This window comes from Alosa sapidissima, chromosome 11 (assembly GCF_018492685.1).
Source record: "Alosa sapidissima isolate fAloSap1 chromosome 11, fAloSap1.pri, whole genome shotgun sequence".
In the NCBI taxonomy this organism is placed as follows: domain Eukaryota; kingdom Metazoa; phylum Chordata; class Actinopteri; order Clupeiformes; family Clupeidae; genus Alosa; species Alosa sapidissima.
In genome coordinates, this window is record NC_055967.1 from 6,168,684 (window position 1) to 6,188,334 (window position 19,651).

General features: G+C 41.8%; 1 protein-coding gene across 2 annotated transcripts; it reads right to left on the minus strand.

Annotated features, from left to right (window-relative positions):
- Positions 1-374: 374 nt before the first annotated feature.
- On the minus strand, positions 375-14,744 carry st8sia2 (ST8 alpha-N-acetyl-neuraminide alpha-2,8-sialyltransferase 2). 2 transcript variants are annotated; one of them, XM_042111084.1, is made up of 7 exons: positions 14,337-14,387; positions 12,869-12,948; positions 11,907-11,963; positions 10,919-11,059; positions 10,554-10,811; positions 6,582-6,875; positions 375-3,470 (listed from the first exon to the last, which is right to left on the minus strand). In XM_042111084.1, exons 2-7 carry the CDS (start codon positions 12,922-12,924, stop codon positions 3,182-3,184), a joined length of 1,095 nt encoding a protein of 364 aa, XP_041967018.1. In that variant the 5' UTR covers positions 12,925-12,948; positions 14,337-14,387; the 3' UTR covers positions 375-3,181. The 2 variants fall into 2 exon arrangements, with proteins under 2 accessions (XP_041967018.1, XP_041967016.1); XM_042111082.1 differs by lacking the exon at positions 12,869-12,948 and having other exon boundaries at positions 14,337-14,744.
- Between the last annotated feature and the right edge of the window lie 4,907 nt (positions 14,745-19,651).

The following is a 19,651-nucleotide window of genomic DNA, read 5'->3' on the forward strand; positions in this document are numbered from 1 at the left end:
GCTCCATAGTTATTAAAACTGGAATCTTCAAAATTGTATATTTCAATGATTTAAATATTTTATTTTCATAAAGATTGTAATAAATTGATATTCTTCCTGTTGTGTTATATATGCAAGTAATTTCTCTGTACATGGCTGATGTCTTCAAACTGTCCTTATACTCTCACAGTGACTTCTGTTGTCTCTTTAGTCCTAGGAATAAGCTAGTGGCATATTCACCACAGAATAAAATACGCTGTAAGCCCATAACAGTTGCATGTGCTACAGCTTTTTTGTGACTCACCACAACACAAATTTATTTGATGTTAGTGTAGTTATTCAGTGTGATGATTATGGTGTGAAATACCACAGAAATATAGGGGAAAACAACATCAAGTGTCAAACTGTGTTTGATCTTTGCTTTAAAAAAGAAAGCTCTTTGAGAGCCTCTAAGAAAACATCACTTCAATGTCTAGAGTGTCTACAAGTGGTCTGAAAATAAATGATTTTACAAAAACAAGTCAAGATTCAGGGTAATTTGTGACATTCCGTCTCAAATTACTTTACTCCGACTACAGTACATCGTTAACTGTTTTAGCAGAGTTCATGATCATCACATCTTTTTTCACAGAAGCAACAAATTCTAACAAGTTACCTTATGACCTTGTTCAGTCAGTTGTTCAAGACAAATGATTAAAAATGTCTAGCAAGTAGAATATATGAAGAAAAAAAAGATTCACACATGTGCAATTCTGAGAATGCCTTCATGCTGTAACAAAGGGGCCGTTGAGACCTCCAAGAAGGAGCGTTCATCTGTCTGAAAAGTTTATCTGTGCTTCAAGGCAAAAACACAAGGAGGCCCTTTCTCTGCAAAATGACATTCAAGTAATTATTAACATTTTTGACACCAGGAAATATGAACATCTCTCCAGAACATCCTCTCAAGCTGTGACCTCGATGGCAGGCTTTGCTCTTTTAATTAGGTTTAGTACTATTGGTCTCAGGCTGTTTCTATTTTTGAAGAACACAAATGCGCTTTTTATGGACAAATGTGTTCATTGCTCCGGATGGTCTGCTGACGTCTATGGCAAGTCTCTTATCTATTTTTAGCTTAACTGGAGGCATAATAAGAGCAACATGGAACGTCTCAGATGTTTCATGTCCAAACAACACATTTTTTTTATGTGGACAAATCACATGGTTGGGGACACATGAGACGTTGCTAGGTTTCCTGGTGAGCACTTGAAATATTTCAAATATTTTGTCTAATTTCTGTAAAGCTTGTCCTCTACTTTCTTATTCCTTAGAGGCAGCCACAAAAACCACCGCTTGTAGGAAAACTCAGGAATGCATAACATGTTGCTAAAATGGGAAAATGCAATTCACTGAAAACATTTAATTTGGCTATTTATTGCAGGAGACTTGTTGATGCATTTTTTTGCCAAGTGAACAGTCAAGAGGAGAAACGGCAGTCAGATAAATGAAAAATAATCATGATGAAATTGTAGGACACTGATTTTTTTTTTATAAAAGATGACAGAAATGCTCATATAATTGTCACAAACGATCACAGTAGCAAATATGAGGGAAATAAATCTTCACTGTTATCTTTTTAAAACTGAGGAAGACCATCATGTAAAAGCAAACTGAATTTAAGTTAGTGTTATCTAGAAAAGCTCAGAATGGGTCAAGGAAACAGAGGGAGGAAGCTGAAGGAGAGTTTGCTGTTGACCAGGCCTGTGTAAATATCATTGTGTGAACAGCTGGGTGTGTTTCCAGTCATGACTGTTGGATCTCTCAGACTTTGCATAACACAAAGTGGCTCTCAGAGTCTGACCCTACAATAACACACATATTGGCTCTCAGAGTCTGACCCTACAATAACACACATATTGTATTTCCAACGTGCCCACTAGAGCTACATTAGAAGTGCTGTTGGTTTTGATGCAGTCAACTTCCTTAATCTCATTGTCCATAACCTGTTCAACCAGACATGGGAACATTTTAACCTGGAATCTTAAGGAAATAAACTGAGCAGTGTCACATAGCAACACTGACTTTATCTCACGCCACATTCCAAAAAAGTCAGTCAGTGTCTCTGTGTTTCTGTGTGAATGAGTGTGTGTGTACACGCGTGTGCCTCTTGTATTCATTGAGAACAATGAGGATGTATGCACTGTTTGGAGAACACCGTATTCATAAATAAGCTCTTGAACATGCAGTTACATTCAATTTTAATCAATACATTACTGTACCATGTGATTTAAGAGACACCTCGTGAATTAACTGAACTGGCACTTGTTTAAAATGACCCGTCACACTAACTGCTGGCAAGCGAGCCCTCAACAAGTTTGTATTTCATCAAAACAGCTCCCTCTAGTGGCAAAATGTACACTTTGCAGGCACAACAAACTGCAACATTTAATTAAGCTTTCTTTAAGAAATTTACAAACAGTGAATATACTGACATTTATGGCTCATGAATAATGCATTTCAATCAGACCCTCAAAGTGTGCTACTGTTGCATGTCAGTAAGTTCTATAATTTTCTCTAATGTTTGGTGTGAGACACACACCAAACGAGTAAATCGTAAACATTGTGCAAGTTCAACTCAGGAGTTGTTGTAACTTCAGACAGGTCAGATGGTTGTACAGGATTCAAAATGCTATTTTAAAGCAATTATTTTGTTGAGTTGCATAAAACCCAGCATGTTCAAATGCTCAACTTCCACATTTAGATGTTCAGTCAGACAACCTTGTCAAAGTGTACAAATGCCAAAGCATTTGTGTACCCTGTTAAGCATTTTAGTGTTAAACTGACATCCTGAAACTTCCAATGACAATGGAATGCTTAAAAACAAACAAAAACTATGCAAATCCCTTTTTTGGCAGTCAGTACATTCAAATGTAAATCCATCTCTTGCAAAGAGGGGCTAAAGTTATTTCAGTTAACATTCAGCCAAAGAGCTCCCAAACAGTGAGCTTGCATTAACTGTGCTCTAAAAAGTATTTTTTTTTTTTAAAGAAAAAAACAACAACAAAAAAAAACACTGACTCTTCAAAATCCCCCTGAATCCAACTAATGCAGGTCTGAGCTGGCATACAAACACAGGTGCTCTTCCTTAAATACCCCCACCCCAGCCGGGGGGGCATTGTGCATTGTTTTGGAGGTTTTTTCTCAGAGGGGGTGGGGTTGAGGGTGTTCAAGCTGCAGGGCTACTACAGGCACTGGTGTGCAGCCTGAGCGCCCCCTGTCTGTGGAGTGAGCTCAGTGTCCGGAACTCCAGCGGCATGGTGTGGGGGCTGGCGCGAGACGTGAACTCGTAGGTGAGCGTGTCGTAGTAGTGGTACTTCACCCGCTTTCCCTGATGGTCCCTGTGGAACGGCCAGAAGCCGTATAAGTGTATCTCGTCACAGAAGCGCGTGGCCATGGTGTACATCAGAAGACCTGTGGTGGGTCGTTTGATCTGTACCTGATTGGTCAGCCAGTAGCTGTGGAGAGAAGGGATTGGTTGAAAACGGTATTGTTCGTTTAGTTGTACAACATTATAGTATTTATGTGCAATGTCCTTTTTGGATTTTACATTTCCTTGTGTTAAATACTATGCAGTTTCAGGTATTTTTGGCGACTGTAGAGCTCCCCCTAGAGGAATGATATATTTACATTTTACTCTGCCTTTGTAAATAGCTTACTTCTCGTGGCTCCTGTACAGAATAAAAATGCTTTTGTTGTGGAGGCGAAGGAGTAACAATAGGCAAAAACTATCTGCAAAGATCTACTGACAAGGTAAAGTTTCATGATTCTCGCAAGTTATCTTTGGGTCGACTATTCTTGAAGTTGCATGGCTAGCTCTCTCGTTAGCGACTCACTACGGCTATGCAATATGGTTATGCTAGGTGGACGATTCCCCTATTACAAGTTCATACCTTGTAAGCATTTCTACAGCATTTTTGTACAGTTTTAGTTAGCCAATGGGCTGTCTCACTGACTGACCAGCTGGTGGCTTTAGAGAGAGAGGGTTGGTGGATGACTGAGCCAGCACAATTTAACTCCAAACTCCAATTTAACTCAAAACATCATGCATTGAGAATGACATAGAATTTGCAAATATTATATATATTTGCTCACACACACACACACACACAGCTCATTTTCACAGATCCACTGCGCTGGTGTAACCACCACTGCCTGCACATATGTAGATCCAGTCCATACAAAGCCTCATAGTGGCCGGACCACTTAAAAAGAGAAGCCCTCCACCATTCAACAATATCCATTAAAAAGCACTGGACCCTCGCTGGTCTCAGGTCCACAATGGTGTTCCACTCATCCTTAAATAAACCCCTATACATCCTGGCCCCTGTCACCATGTGGTGCCTTTCACTCACAAGAATGTGTGAGTGTGTGAGCAGCATGCAGTGTGTGTGTGTGTGTGTGTGTGTGTCATGGGGGGAGGTGGCAGAAAAACTTGGTTGCAGGGGCTGTGGAGTAACAGAATCCTTTGGTAACAGAGGGGCATGGATCACCACAGTCCCCATCTGGTGTTCTCACTCAGAGCTTGAACTGCAGGGCACCCAGATAATAATGGCAACAACAGTGGCTGGCCCTCTGCAGATCTGGCTCTGGCTGGTATAGTGGCTTCCAGACCCGCCACCACAGCACAGAGGAGATCTCAACGCTCCAAATGGGGTATGGGTTGAGCCATAGATATGTATATCTATGGGTTGAGCTATTTAAAGGGCACCTCTGCATTCAGACAAGACTGGACAAAAAACTGAACCACCAAGGGTAATGTGTGATTCAGCATATGATGCTTGACCTTTACCACACTCGCCTCAGGCAGACGGGTGGTCTGCAATTTCATGAAATTCCACTTTCAAAAACGTTGGTAAATGGTTTCTGTGGGCATTACCAGCAGGATCAGACCAAGATAATGAGGTGAACAAGGAATACCCACAGACATATAACAAACATGATTTCTTTGCTAAGGTAGAAGTCTTGCTTAGGTTTTCATTACGGGAGCAACAAAATGTCTGAAAGAAAAGAATGCTGAGATGGATTCCTCTGGCTATATACCAATTTCACAGTGTCCAGGTGTCCGGCCTCATTGATGTTAATGATACCTTAATTGGCAGGGTAAAACGTCTTCCTGTTTCTGTCTTTCCTGTGGACTTTTCTTTTGCTGTCTATGGAACAGTGCTCTTCCACAGGAAGTTGATTTAGACAGCGGCCCCATCTTGTGAAATAGGCTAATTGGTGTTGTTGGTGTCTGGAACACTACATTTTCTCAGTATCACGGCAACCGCACGTCATTGTATCTGAGGGGCCGTTTATATGAGAACGATTGTGAAGGAAGACGACAAAATATTTTATCATAAGTGCCTTTCGTTTACACGGCGACCCCGCCATCGGGGCTTGAAGACCTTCCAGAGTGTAGAGTTTTGAAGACGACCCGGGTTGCGTCTCCGTCTAAACGGCTAAACCAAAGATCCTTTATTACCTCTCTGGCTAAACTGTCAAATTAGAATGTCTGCGCGTGACGTACCGGGGTTCTATCACACCACCACCCAGCGGTCTGGAATGCATATCCAATCGAATATCACATACTCTTGCGTCTTCATATAAACAAAGATTTCCCCCTGAGAATGCTCGTCTAAACGCGAATAAAAAAATGAAGACGAGACGCCACTTCTGCGTCTTCTCTTTTCATAGTCACCGTATAAACGTAGCCTGAAACTCTGCGTTTTCACTGTACACACTACAACGCAAACCTGGAGTTTTCAAATTTATGCTTAAGAATGTTTTGGAAAATTAGCATTTTCTGTGTCAGAATACGCCATTTTAATATGGACGGAAGGGCTAAACAGGGATATAATGATGCACATTTATATTTACTTGCCTTAGTATGGACAGGGACTTAGTTAAACATATGCATCTTTGTCTCTTTATCTTTAATATTATTTATGCATTTGATATCAAGTAACTAAAAAGCTCCTCTTATTGTGAAGATCACAGACAGAAAACAGTTTGAAGACAGCATTAAGGTCTTAAAGTGTGTTAGAGGGATATAGTTAGTCAGTGTGCTAAACAGATGTCGAATTATTCACAAACCTTAATCAGGAAACAAGAGAAAGATTAAGAGAGGAAAATCTCAATGTGTCTCATCAATTCAACTGTCAAGGTTGATTAAAAAGTTTGACAGTCTTGTGGAAGGCTGCAGGTTTCACTTGTTGGTGTAGGCAGTGGCAACCTGTGGTGACTACAGGTGGCTGGCAGCACTAAGCTCAGGTAAAAATAGCCTGCTGAGACCTTCTAAACCTGTGGGATAAATGTCCCTCCAGGGTATGTGTGATCCTTAAGGTTTATGCATGCACGCACACACACACACACACACACACACACACACACACACACACACACACACACACGTACACACGCTCACTCACTCTCTCTTTATCTACACACTCTATCAGCATGCTACTTCCTCTGTGTGGGGAGAAAGTGGCAGTAACATTAACCTTATGCATGAGAATGAAATGGATGGCTGACTCCAGTCCACACACACACACACACACACACACACACACACACACACTCCTTACCCTCTGACAGCGTGCAGCAGCCTGAGCGAGGGAAAGGCGGTGCGCACGTTCACTGTGTGCGTGAGAATAAGCCGGATGGCCCATTCCACCCTCTCCTCGCCACCCTTGGCCATGAAGGCGGGGATCCAGAGCACGCTGCCGCTCAGGTCCTGCAGCCGCCGAATGAACCGCTGACGCCACTCCTCACTGGACAGGTCCTGGAAGGCACGCTGCACCACCGACGGGTTCATGGTCACCAGGTTGGTGCGGTGGCCCACGTCTGCGGTGAACTCGTCCACTGGGGCCAAGTTACATCTGAGAGAGACCCGGCACAGAACAGATAAGTCACATTCAGCACCTCTGCTGAAGACCATTAGCTTTGTGTGATCTCCAGGCACAATGCAAACTGATAAATACACAACCTAGCAACTCATTCGACTGCTTAGGGCTTTCTATGGAAAGAGAAGCCCCCCAGCGTTATAAAAACGGAGGATCCACTTACCATCAGGTCACTGTCGGGGCACTTTCATTTGAGATGGATTTGACATCTAGATGCAAATCCTCATATATTCTGTTTTCAAGAAAGCTGGAGCTGTGGTGCATAGTGGTAGCACCTGTTACCACATTCTACTATCTCTCACTTCCTGTCACGCACAACTATTCTACTGTCCTATCTACATGAAAACGAAAGCCCCGAACACATACTTAAAACAAGAAATCCTGCTGTGCTTCACAAATCATTCAAGCCAAACCATTTCGATATCTGGTATAATTGCATTGTTTTGTGTTTGTTTGCCAGTTGCACCCCCATCCCCAACACACACACACACAAAACACACACACTTACATCATCACTGTCATCACCTCACATACATACAGCACACTGCTTGCTACAGTAAGCCTCTACATACTTGCTGCCCCCCCCCCCCCCCCCCCTCCCTACATACACAGCACATTGTCTTCAGGATCTTCTCCAACACACATCCCCTACATACTTACAGCACACTGCCCCCACCTACCCACACACACACTACACACACACACACAGTCACTGCTCCACACCCCTCCCGCCCACACACACATCTTCACTGTCATCACTCACATACATCATACATACAGTACTCTGCTTGCAATAGTAAGTCCCTTCACCATACTTGCAGTACACTGCCCCCCCCCCCCCCCCCTCTCCCCTACCTACACAGCACATTATTTCATCAGGAAGCTTCTCCAACACACATCCCCAACATACTTACAGCACACTGCCCCCCCCCCCCCCAATACACAGCACATTGTCTCATGAGGAAGCTTCTCCAACACACATATTGCACACTGCCCTCTCCCCACATACACAGCACACTATCCCACCTCCCCTGTCATCCCCCCAACACACACACCAAGACCCCTGGCAGTTGGGTTAGCCCCTTGAGCCGTGGATCTGCCCAAGGTTTCTTCCTTGGTAAGGGAGTTTTTCCTTGCCCCTGTTGCTCTTGGGTGCTCCTTGTTGGTGCCCCCCCCGCCAATCCCAATCCTCCCCCACCTTTCTTATGCAGCCCTTGCCACTTAAACCCTTAAACCCCCTCATAAATGCACAAATAGGCTGACACCAGACATAATTTCACTGCATTTCTTACTTCCAGTAACTATATGCATGTGACAATAAACTTCCTTGTATCCTTGCAATAGTAATTACAATCCCATTTCTCACTGGAAACATTTCGAATGTTCATTTATCGTAATATCAGTAGATCAATAGAGGAAAGTACAGAAATTGTTTGTTCTGTGAAACTAATATCACACAACTGATTAAGTTGTGCAAGAAAACAATTGCTAAAATGTCTATTCCCAATTCGGCCAATTGTCCACCTTATTTATTTATGTTGTGCCATTTTACTGCAAAGGTTTAGAAGCTGGAGGTGTTTAGAAATCAAGGCCTAGAGTCAGAGTGAAAAGTGGAAAAACTCCCAAGTCATCCCTTTCTAATACAAAGAAACCTTGGCCAGTCCTGGTGGTGTGTGTATGTGTGTGTGTGTGTGTGTGTGGGGGGGGGGGGGGGGGGGGCGGGGGGGTGTTCAAGGAAGGCTGGCAGAAGAGAGGTACAATAAAAAGGGGGGAAGAAGGTGGACAATAAGAGAGAGAGGGAGTAAGAGAGTGAGAGTGAGAGAGAGGGAGAGAGAGAGCAGAAACCAAGGGGAACAGATAAAAGGCAAGCAGTGGTGGAGAATATGAGAGAAGAAAAGCACACTGTATGCTTAGCAGCAGGTGCATATCCCAGGGGCTGCACTGTGAAGTGATCCAAACAAACATGCCAACACGACTTCTCCAGGTAGCTTAAGCAGTAACCTCTGATCACTAAAAGAACTGTTGATTGGGCTACAGTGCCTGCACTCATTTTGCCCTCGGTGCTGCTTCTCAACAACACAGCACGCTTTCAGCAACTTCTCAACACTCATCCTTCAATAGGAATAGTCTGCCTCACCCATCACCTCTGGCATTCATATTACTCACAGCACATGGGCGTGGGGCTGAAAACCCACAGTGATGGGAAGCAAATCCCTGGAATGAAGGTCGTCTCGATCTGCCGCTGCTGTTATCTAAGAGCCCACAGCCAAAGGGATGGGGACAGAGCTCCAGTGCCCCCCACCCCCAGCTGACCTTTATCACAAGCACATTCAAGGGACGCTAAACTCACAAAAACACTTCCAGCCAGGCCACATGTGTTCTCTTCCTCTATCGCTGACACCATGTGGGCGGTCAAACGAAGCATACATGCCACCACCACATTCTTGGAAACTCTGCTAATAATATCACCATTAACAAACACCTCCTGGTTTTTGTCACCTTGCCACTACCACACACACACACACACACACACACAAGCACACACACACACACACACACAGGAAAGCACACTCAAAACCCATAAAAATATATACTAATCACCATCTTACTAGCTCAGCTAATGATATTCCCCATAACGACACACCTCCTGATCACCCATCTCCTCTCCTCTCCTCATAACTACGTCTCATCCCACTCAGATGACCATCTGCTGAATACAGGGGTAATGAGCTAGCAGCCGCGCCTTGATCTATCAAAGTAGGCCGACGGGTGGGCGGCTTGCAAAAAGGCGGAAAAAAAGAGAAAGATAAAAAGAAAAACAGAATGGGGCCGGTCTGCTGTGGTGGGAGAGCGCGCCGGCCTGGGCATTATCTCCTTGCCTGAGTACCCCGACAAATCCCCTCCGCTCCATTAGCTCAATGTGGCCACTACTCGTCGGCTGCTCTGGCTAAGCTGCGTGCTCAAGTGCTTCCCTGCTCGGCTGCCCCTGCCCCTCGGTGCTGCTGGGATGGACACCGAAGCGGCAGTGGCGGGATTTAGACACCTCAGGGACCTGGGTGAACTGACCCCTAGTGCCCTGGAGACAGGGAGCCGAAGGGGGGGGGGGGGGGGGGGCTAGGCAGGGTGGGTATAAATGGAGTTTGGTGACAGTGAGGCTTAACGATACAAAAGACCAGAGACATAACAGCCTGGCTTGCCATTCATATGCTGCTCAAAGACGAGGGACAATTACCGACTCAGCACGACCTCAGAGACGCCTGCTTTTTCTAGAGGTTGTTTTAATTAAAATGCACACGAGAAGAGCATTGCCACAGGGCACAACACTCATTAAACACCTGCCTTTTCATATAACACATCAAGTCCAAGTCTACAGTGTGTGACCAACACGAATCATCCCAGTAGAAGCAGTAGTGCCACTGGCAACTCATTACGCTTTCAAAGGACTGCAGAAGCTTAGTAAAAATGTGCTCAGCAGGTATATAAATGGCACTCAACATCTCTGTGAATCATTTTTGAAAAACAGAAAAAATTAAAAAAATATGTTGAATGATCAAAGAGTTGCTCGTTAACGGCTATAACAGTGAGGCTACCAGCTTAAAAATATCTTGGCACTTGGAGTACTTTTAAAACACCATGCACTGTGCGAAGACCTACCGGATGACAAAGTCATACGAGTCGATTTCAGATCCGCAGCTGCTGTTCAGCAGTATCCCAGAGTTCCCTACAATGGCACAGCGCTTGTGGCGCTGGTTCTTCATTGGCGAGGCCGTGGGCAGGAGACGGTACAGGTTCTCAGAGACATTCATCGTGCTCTTGCGGTCGAACACATAATGGATGACATCTCCAGGCTTCAGAGTTCCCTTCAGTATAGAAATGTCTTTCTCAGGATCTAAAAACTTCAAGATATTCTTCCTGAATGAGAGAGATACATTCTCAGACTGTATTGTTTCAGTTGGACAGCTCATTCAAATATGTTTAGTATTTGTGAGTGAATTGTGAGGAAGAGTATGAAGTTGTGCCTGATCATGTTGGAGAGTGTCCTGTTAAAAGTCCATTCCGGTGGGGATGCAGTGGTCCTGTTTCTGGCTAACTGAACAGAAGAGCTGTTGTCTCCTTTGGATTTTAGAGCAGGAGTGGGGCTGGGCACCAACGCAATACTCCTGAGGGTGAGATAACAGGAAAGAAAAGGACATCAAGCATTAGCAAGGCCACCATGGTCTCTCAATGGTGTGGAATGTTAAGTCTTGTGCAAAGCTTGGGAGGAAAGGTGTTGCTTTAATAGTGAACACCAAAGGGAGAAGACCTGTCAATCCAAAACTTCTACAGGTCATGAAGGTCATTCTACAGGTATGTTGTAAAATTAAACAACAAAATATGTTTATCCAATATTATTTATGCAGAGTGTTTGCTTATTGTATTGTACGCCTGTCTGACCTTGTCTATTCAAGTTTATCTTGTCCTGAAAATTCTTGCCCTAACCAAGTGCATAATAATCACCCGGCAAGACAAATGCTGCAAAACACTATGCTTTACTCTTTCAGAATATTCCAGTGGTAGAAACATTATTTTGACAATGACAAATTACATATTATACTCTTAACCATTTGAAGGATATTTTAATTTGGGACATTAAATGGATCACAATTTCATGCAACAGTGTGAAGATGATCACAATGAAGACAGTGTAATGACTTAAACTGTGACTTAAATGGATGACATCATTTGATAAACTACAAATTTCCATATGATTAAAAGTGTTTGAAATGTAAGGGTCTGGACAATTATTTATTCAGATAGTCAATTATCTCTAACGCATTCCCAAAACATAAACATGTTACTATGGTAACAAGGCAAGCAACTTAAAAAAAAAAGTCTTCCTGGCCATATGCTGCTAATCAAAAAAGTGCTTACAAATATCTCAAATAAAACACTCAACGTAATTTAGAATTTAACATTTATTTTGTTCACCAGCCAGTTGGGGCACTGAATAAAATATTCTCTACAAACCTGTTGAGTGTGTTAGCAGAGCTGTGCAAATAGTACTTCTGAGATTCTCCAATGTTCCTGTGGAAAAAGGAATAGACAGTCAGGGTTATGAAAGATTCCTCCACTGTACATGTTGGCTTGCCGCAACTTATGCTGTACACGAAGGCAAATATTTCACCCAATTTTATTCTAGATGTCACCAGTGAGTGACTGAGGTTGTCTGAGACTTGTGTGTCCCAAATATACATTTAAATGAGGAATGCGCTCATAAGACAGGCATGAGAGATGCAAAGACTGCCATACATCAAAAAGATGGCAGGGCCACAAAACAGAGCGGCCATTCCATTGATGTAAGACTTCAGAACAAGATGGAGTGCACAATTATCATTTGAAAGACAGGCTGGACAGGTGCAGCCTCTGCAATCAGCAGCAGACTCCTCTTGAGAAGTGAAGATAACCTGTGGATGATTGCTTGTAACTACAACCCACCCAAGTAAACAAATGGGAAGAATAGCAGAAAAACAGAATGTTTTGTAGAGATGAATTGAATTCAAAGAAGTTTAGACTTGGCTTGTGATTGCTATTACTGCATGACTGTGTGTGTGGGGAAGGTAAAGTAAATGTGTAAACAGTGTTGACATAGCCTACATACAGTATATACAACTAATGCCACTTTGAGTGACAATGACAGATGTGACTAACATATGTGGCACAAGAGGCACTTCCCGCTAAGCATGTGAGTGTCTCCCCTCTAAGCATGGAGTGTCTGATCCCTCATAGGGTACAACGGAACTGCTATACACTATAGTAAGTAGGCTACACTACAGCAAAACAGTGTAGTGCACTGTAAGATTTTGTACATTTTTAACTTCAGGGATATTATGGGGCAATCAGGAAAAATGGCTACTCTCTTAAGACAGTTTTGATTGCCGGCAATCAAGGCATCTTTTCAAGTCGGAAGAATTCAAGGACGAGATGTTTACCTCAGCAAGACAAAGCATGCGCTGTGCTGGACTGCCAGAGGTGAAGGTACAAACATACCTGATATTTCCAAACTCAAGTCCTACAATGACACAGTAATTGAAGTAAGTCACATTGAAGTAAGAAAAATAAGAATAACGATGTTAGTTCCAAAGGCGCCCACATATCAGCTCCCAATGTAGAGTGAAAATCCTAATTAGGAAATGTACAATTGCATCTAGCTCTACAAACCATTCTGGCAAGCAAACAGGGAGTCTGAAGTCTTTTGTTCAATCTCCCTCGTGGCAGGCCACGGGAACATGCCATTCCTCAATTATTTGTGCAAAAAAATAAGACAAACCCGGTGAATTACCAACGGGCATCAAATTCAACAAAGAGCCTGACTTATCTTATCAAAAATAAACAACTGTACTCGGATCCTTTTGGCAACATGCTGCTATGGTAATATCTGAATGCAGCAAACAGCCCAAGGTTGTTACTCATCTTTTTTTTCCCACAGACTGTTCTCCCAAACCTCAGAAGTCTTTCACTCTCAAGTGTTTGTGTAGCATCTCTCATTCAGCAGGAGGTCTTATTTTAGGCGAGATAGACATAGGAGAGTATCTCACACTGAAGTGGCTCAATTATATGTGGTGTAAGGCTGACAGTTTTCTTTATTTTTGTCTCCAAGCAGTTGCTCTCTCCCTTGCTGACAAATCAAACAGTAATCTCCTCTCTGCTCTCAGCCATCCTCCAAACCCCATTTCAGCATGTACTGAATAGAGCTCAGAGCAAACAGAATCCTGAAGTGCTGAACCACACCACACACACATTGCCTGTGCCATTTGTCACTGTGCCAATGGGTTGCTCAGCTACTCTGGCTTTGATGATGCTATTGATTCAAGGTTGGAGGCAGTTTGAGCAGGTCACGGTGGCTCAAGGTGCGCACTGGCCTGCCATACCTATTCCTACCTGATTTAGAAAACCTTCAAGGTTCCATCCATAGCTATACACAATATCACACAAGAAATGCCCAGTTGTGTTATTCTGTGGCTGGCAAGCTCTGAAAATCTAGGCTCGCTCCTGTTCATTTTAGCAGAAATACTTTGTGAATTTGATGTTCATCTTCAACCCCATGGGCTCTTGTTAGACGTAAACTTCACCAGCTGTGCAAGCCAAGGAACACACACACACACACACACACAGTAGCCTAGGTAATACAGCACTTGCACTGTTGATTCTTACGATGCAGTGCGTTTATATTCACTTATGTTCTAAATAAACAAAGTTGTTAATACTTCAAGTCACCACATTACATTTTTAATAGCCAATATGGATTACCTCATCAAATCTTTATTCTTAAAAGGCAAATCAACGCAGCCAATGAACCAAAACACTAAAATCACATAAATGTAATGTCTGCACGTGGCGCTAAACATATCCGAGACGTATTTGAAACGATTGCTTTAACCTTAATTATAACATACTTACGCTATCTCTTCTTCCACTTCAGAAATGTCAGCAATTATTAAAAATATCACTAACATAGTGACAATTCCGAAAAGCAGCGCTCGAAATTCAAAAGACATGGTTAGACCAAGAAAGGTTGCAGTGGTCCTCTTGAAGAAAGCAACTATCGTTCCGTTAACAGCGCTCCAACATAACCAGGGCGCAAGTCAGTCCTATTCCGAGCATATCCTATTCCGATTATTTTTATTTTTGGCATCAATCGACCTCAGTTTGGGTGGTTCCGTTTGTCCCCTAGTTGATTCAGATTCTCATCTGATAATGTTCGCCTCAATCGAGCACATCAGTCTGAAGGAACAATTGCCAGTCTCATGCCCCCGTTTCTTCAGTCTTCTCTGATTGTTAGCCTATCTCAGGGTTGGACTGCATCCATTCACCGCACAGCCCCCTAGTTAAACTTTTGAGACAACTGCACAACTACACCTATCTGAAAGACTTGACGACGACAGCTCTCTTACTAACCTTAAAGGCACACGCCTTGCCAAATGTATTCCATTATAAATAATCACGTCAGACAAACTCATCATGTATTTGGACGACAATTATCAAAGTCACTGCTGCAGCCTGGCAATGAAAGGACTTACAGCCGACATTTTCAATACACCTAATCATCTCAAACAGCATACTGCAGTGCATGGTATTATTTAATTGGAAGCAGTATTATGAATAAAGAGATAAAGAATCCGATTAGCTGTGTATAGTTAACTAGGCTTCTCTTGTCATTGTATTTTATTCAAATCCCTGCCACTCAAGCTTAGCTTGCACTTTATAAGTCAGTCCTACCCGTTAATTCGGCGTTCGACGTTAATTCACAGTGATAACTAATTGCACACACACACACACACACACACACACACACACACACACACAAACACTTCAGTTTGTCAGTCATACGTCATACTTCATTACATGGCTCCATTCTCTGGATTTGCATGTTATCTCAGGTAGCAGCATATGTTTGCGGGGCTGATCTGGACTGGACTGGGGCCAGATCAGGACGAGATCTGTTCCATTGCCAGCTGGTATCTGTGCTGGTCCAGTAAGACAGAGCAGTTTAAAATTGTGTTCTAGTTCAACTATACAATTGAAATCTTTTGCATGTCTTTGCCCCCCACAGTCTTGAAAGATCACCCTCTGGTTATGATTGTTCTACACCTATTTTTTCCTGTAATACTAAACACTGTTATGCTTATCATTTGGAAGGCTTAACCTAGTGGGAGTTGCTTCGAAAAACACAATTGTTTACAGTATTATATGAAGATGAAAGCCTTTCAGAAGTTTGACTATCACAACAGTTCATAAGATGAACAATAAGACAGTGAATTGGTCGCTGTGGATCACTGATGATGCTCAGGGGCTCCTGTCAGCCATGGCAAAGGGTATGCTTTTCAAAGCATGCTGACATTTGCTCTATCCGCCTGTTCAAAAAAAGGGTTATGAGTCCTCCAGAGATGGCAGTGGAGTGGACACACTGCAGAATATAAGACATCTTTGCTGTACTGTACCATGTTCACTCAGTGCACCATTCAGAAACACAATCTGCAATATCTTCTACACGACAAAAGGAGGGCAAGTAACACAACAATAGAATCATCAACAGCTTTTTTGGGAAATCAAAGGAAAGGCCATTTTGACATTCATCTTCTGCATTGATTGAATTGAGGACACATAAAACATTCATTCTTGTTCAATACCACCCAGAAGCCACCTTTCAACAATTATTCTGCTCATTAGTTTTATTGGTACTGATGCTGATCCTCAGCTACATAGTGAGATGAGCACTGAGCATTCAATTGTGTGATGTCAGGGAAAGCTTTTTAAAGATAGATAGATAGATAGATAGATAGATAGATAGATAGATAGATACTAGTGGATAAATAGATATAGATAGATAGATAGATCTATCTATCTATCTATCTATCTATCTATCTATCTATCTATCTATCTATCTATCTATCTATCTATCTATGTATCTCTCTTCTCAGTGTTTTGGGACTTTGTGTATCAAAGAGATGCTTGAGGCAGTTTGGGTATCCTTCTGGTTATGGTCTCCCGGAAGAATAGGCTTTTGGTTAGCTTGCGGATTAATACTCTGGATTAATGATAGTGTAAGAGGAGACAGATTTTTCTTTATGTGTGCAAAGAAGAGAAGACATTCTCACACGCTCACACATATAAAGATTTGAGTGAAAGAAGTGAAAAAAAATGTGACCAATAAATGTTTTCATGTGATTAGATTGATTTCACTTTAATTAGGATATGTTTTTTTGATGCATGTGTTAAATTATTTTTGGGGGGCAGCTTCATCAACAAGATTTAACTTCTAAAATCTGGAATCTGATTAAAAGATAACCAATATTCCACAGCCATTATATGTTGTTTTACATCTGACAACATTTATATTGCTGTCATCCAGTAACTAGTACTGACATCATGTAATATCTTTGTGTGATATTGTGATATTGCCTTGTGCTCTGTTACAATGTTGACTTGCTGCTAGACAGTCATCTCTCCAAAGATTTCATGTGAGAAATAATCAATATCAGCAGCGTTTGTACACAGAAGATTGCAAGTGATATCTAAAAAGACCAACTTTGTGTTTTTTGCTTTTAATGCCGGGTTTAGTCATTTTTTAATGCCCTTTTTTTTCTTGGAAGACAAGTGTTTTGCACAATCATAAAGTTGAGTTTGAGAGAATAGAGAAATAGAGAGGTGAGCACAATAGTGCAAACTGTCCCTTTACTTTCATTATCTTCAAGCATCTTCATAAAGCATATTACAGCACCATCCACATTTATTGGCATCCCTGGTAAAATCGAGCATAAGTGCCAAATTATCTTAGTCTCAAAATGAAAACATAAAACACACATGCCACAATTACACAGATTACTGTAACTGTTACTTTTTTTTCCTGATCGACATGCCAGGAAAAAGGCTTTGTTTTCAAAAATACATAGAATAGATGAATGAATGACTATTACTTACTTGACATTAACATAGTTGTGCAACTTTGGTCTGTCAAAAATATGCTCAGATGCTATTTTTTAATACCCATTAACAACCCTATAATAGGTTGGGGAATAAAATTGCCCATTTTAGCAGATTTCCCTCTCATGCTTATTTGGCACTTACAGTACCCTCCAGAATTATTGGCATCTTTGGTAAAGTTGACTAAAAACAGCTATAAAAAATAATCTTTTGGCGATTTATTCCTAAATCCTACCTTGAAGGGAAGCAAATCTATTCTGAGAAAAATGAAAATCTCATAAATAAATAAATATGTTTAACAAAAACACGTTGCCCACAATTGCTGGCATTGTAATGGGAATTCCTATAGGTAAGTAGCATGCAAGCTGTCTATTGCACCCAGGCAGTAAACTTGGCAAACATTGCCTGTTTTCAGATTTTATTATGGTCATTTCTTACCTTGTAAAGAAAAGAGTCTTGAATTTGACCCATAGCATAGCACAAAAAGTGTGTAAAAATGTGCCATTTTTGAATACGGCGGCCATATTGGATTTTTGGATAAAATTCAACATGACCCAAGTTTTAATCTGTTCCAATAGGGGTTCTGACCAGGAATCTATGGAGAAACCTTTGACCAAAAAATAGGCCTAATCTTTCCAGCAGATGACCTGTCTAGATTTTAGAAGCTAAAAATATAGCTTCAACGATACTATTTTGCTGATATTGTTATGGAAATGACCCCATGCCTACTGATGAGTATGGTAGAAGGTCTGAGATGATATGGGGCTGTTTTTATTCCAAAGGACCTGGGAACCTCATTAGGGTGTGTCGTATCATGAACTCTGGACATTTTGTATCGAACCAAAACACATGTCCAGATCAACTCAAAATGGCTTGCTGAATACAAAATCAAGCTTCTCCATGGTTATCTCAGTCGCCTGATCTGAACTCCATATAAAAGCAGTGGGGTGAAAAAGGAGAATGCACAAGAGAGGACCCAGGAGAGATTCTGTAAAGAGGGTCTTGTTTTGCATTCTCCAACTTCATAGGAGAAGACCAAATGCTGTTTATTGGCAAAGGGAGGCTTTACAAAGTATTACATACAGGGGGGCCATTATTGTTGCACATTTGATTTCTTAAAAATATGTATTTCTTTATGAGGTGTTTTTTTCCCAGAATACATTTGCTTGCCTTCAAGGGTGGACTTTTCCTCATTGTTTCCTTTGTAAGACTACAAACATTTCCAAAAGATTGCATTTTTTTGTGGGGGGTGTTGTAAATCTGATAAGGAAAATCTTTTTTTGTTTGTTTAACATTCTGCTGACTTTCTGTTAATGTTAATGCCAATTGTGTTTCATAGATTGTTAGGGCAAATAAAGATGTTTAATTGTTCATTGTTAAAGGAAGCAGTAAGAGAGACGCTGCTCCCACAAGCCAAATGGTTTCCTGTGATACTAACCAAGCACATCACATTCCCTGTGTGCTCATCTATACTGTCCTAAACATCCCTGTGTGTTGCACATCTGAGACAAATATCAGAGAGACTATGCAATGTGACAGTATAATGCTGTTTAGAAAATCTGAGAGCACTCCAGAAAATCCAATGCAATTCTCAATGCTGTGCCAATTTCACCATACATTTCAATGAGAAGCTCTGGTGCATTCAGTCAGGAGTCTAATTGCTTGAATTTGCATGTCAACTCAACCAAACAATCCCCAAAAGCAATCTAATTATGCCCAGCAAATTAAAAAGTAAGTCTTTCGCTGACATAAGAATTAAGCAAAATGAAACCATGTTATTATCTATGATTTATCTATCACTTAACAAACCAGGCACAATCCACCCAAAGTTGGGCTGTTGACCTGACTTTGTTTAAGGCCATAGGAACAGAAGGTATTGAAAAGGAAAGCACAGCCCATATGAAAACCGAATTCCGCTCTATCAATACTGCAAGACATGCTTTCTGTATATCTGAAGACTGAACAACCTTAACTTCACAATCACAACCACTTTGCGACCAAGTCCACATTATTTTCTGTAGGTTTGACAGCAGTGGCTTTTGGTCTGTGTTGTGCATCAGACTGACAGAAGCATTTGTTAGCTGAACAAAGAAAATGAAGACAGTACAAAACCCAATATTGATTTGGCTGAAAGCTCCCTTGTTGAGGATGTAGAGATGGCATTTGATCTGCATCCGCAGGCTGTCTTTGTTTGTGGAATGCTAATTGCGTTTGTCTGATTAGCATCCAAGACATGCATCTCATAGAAATCTGCCTGCTTAATTGAAGTGCCACTGATACAGCTACCGATG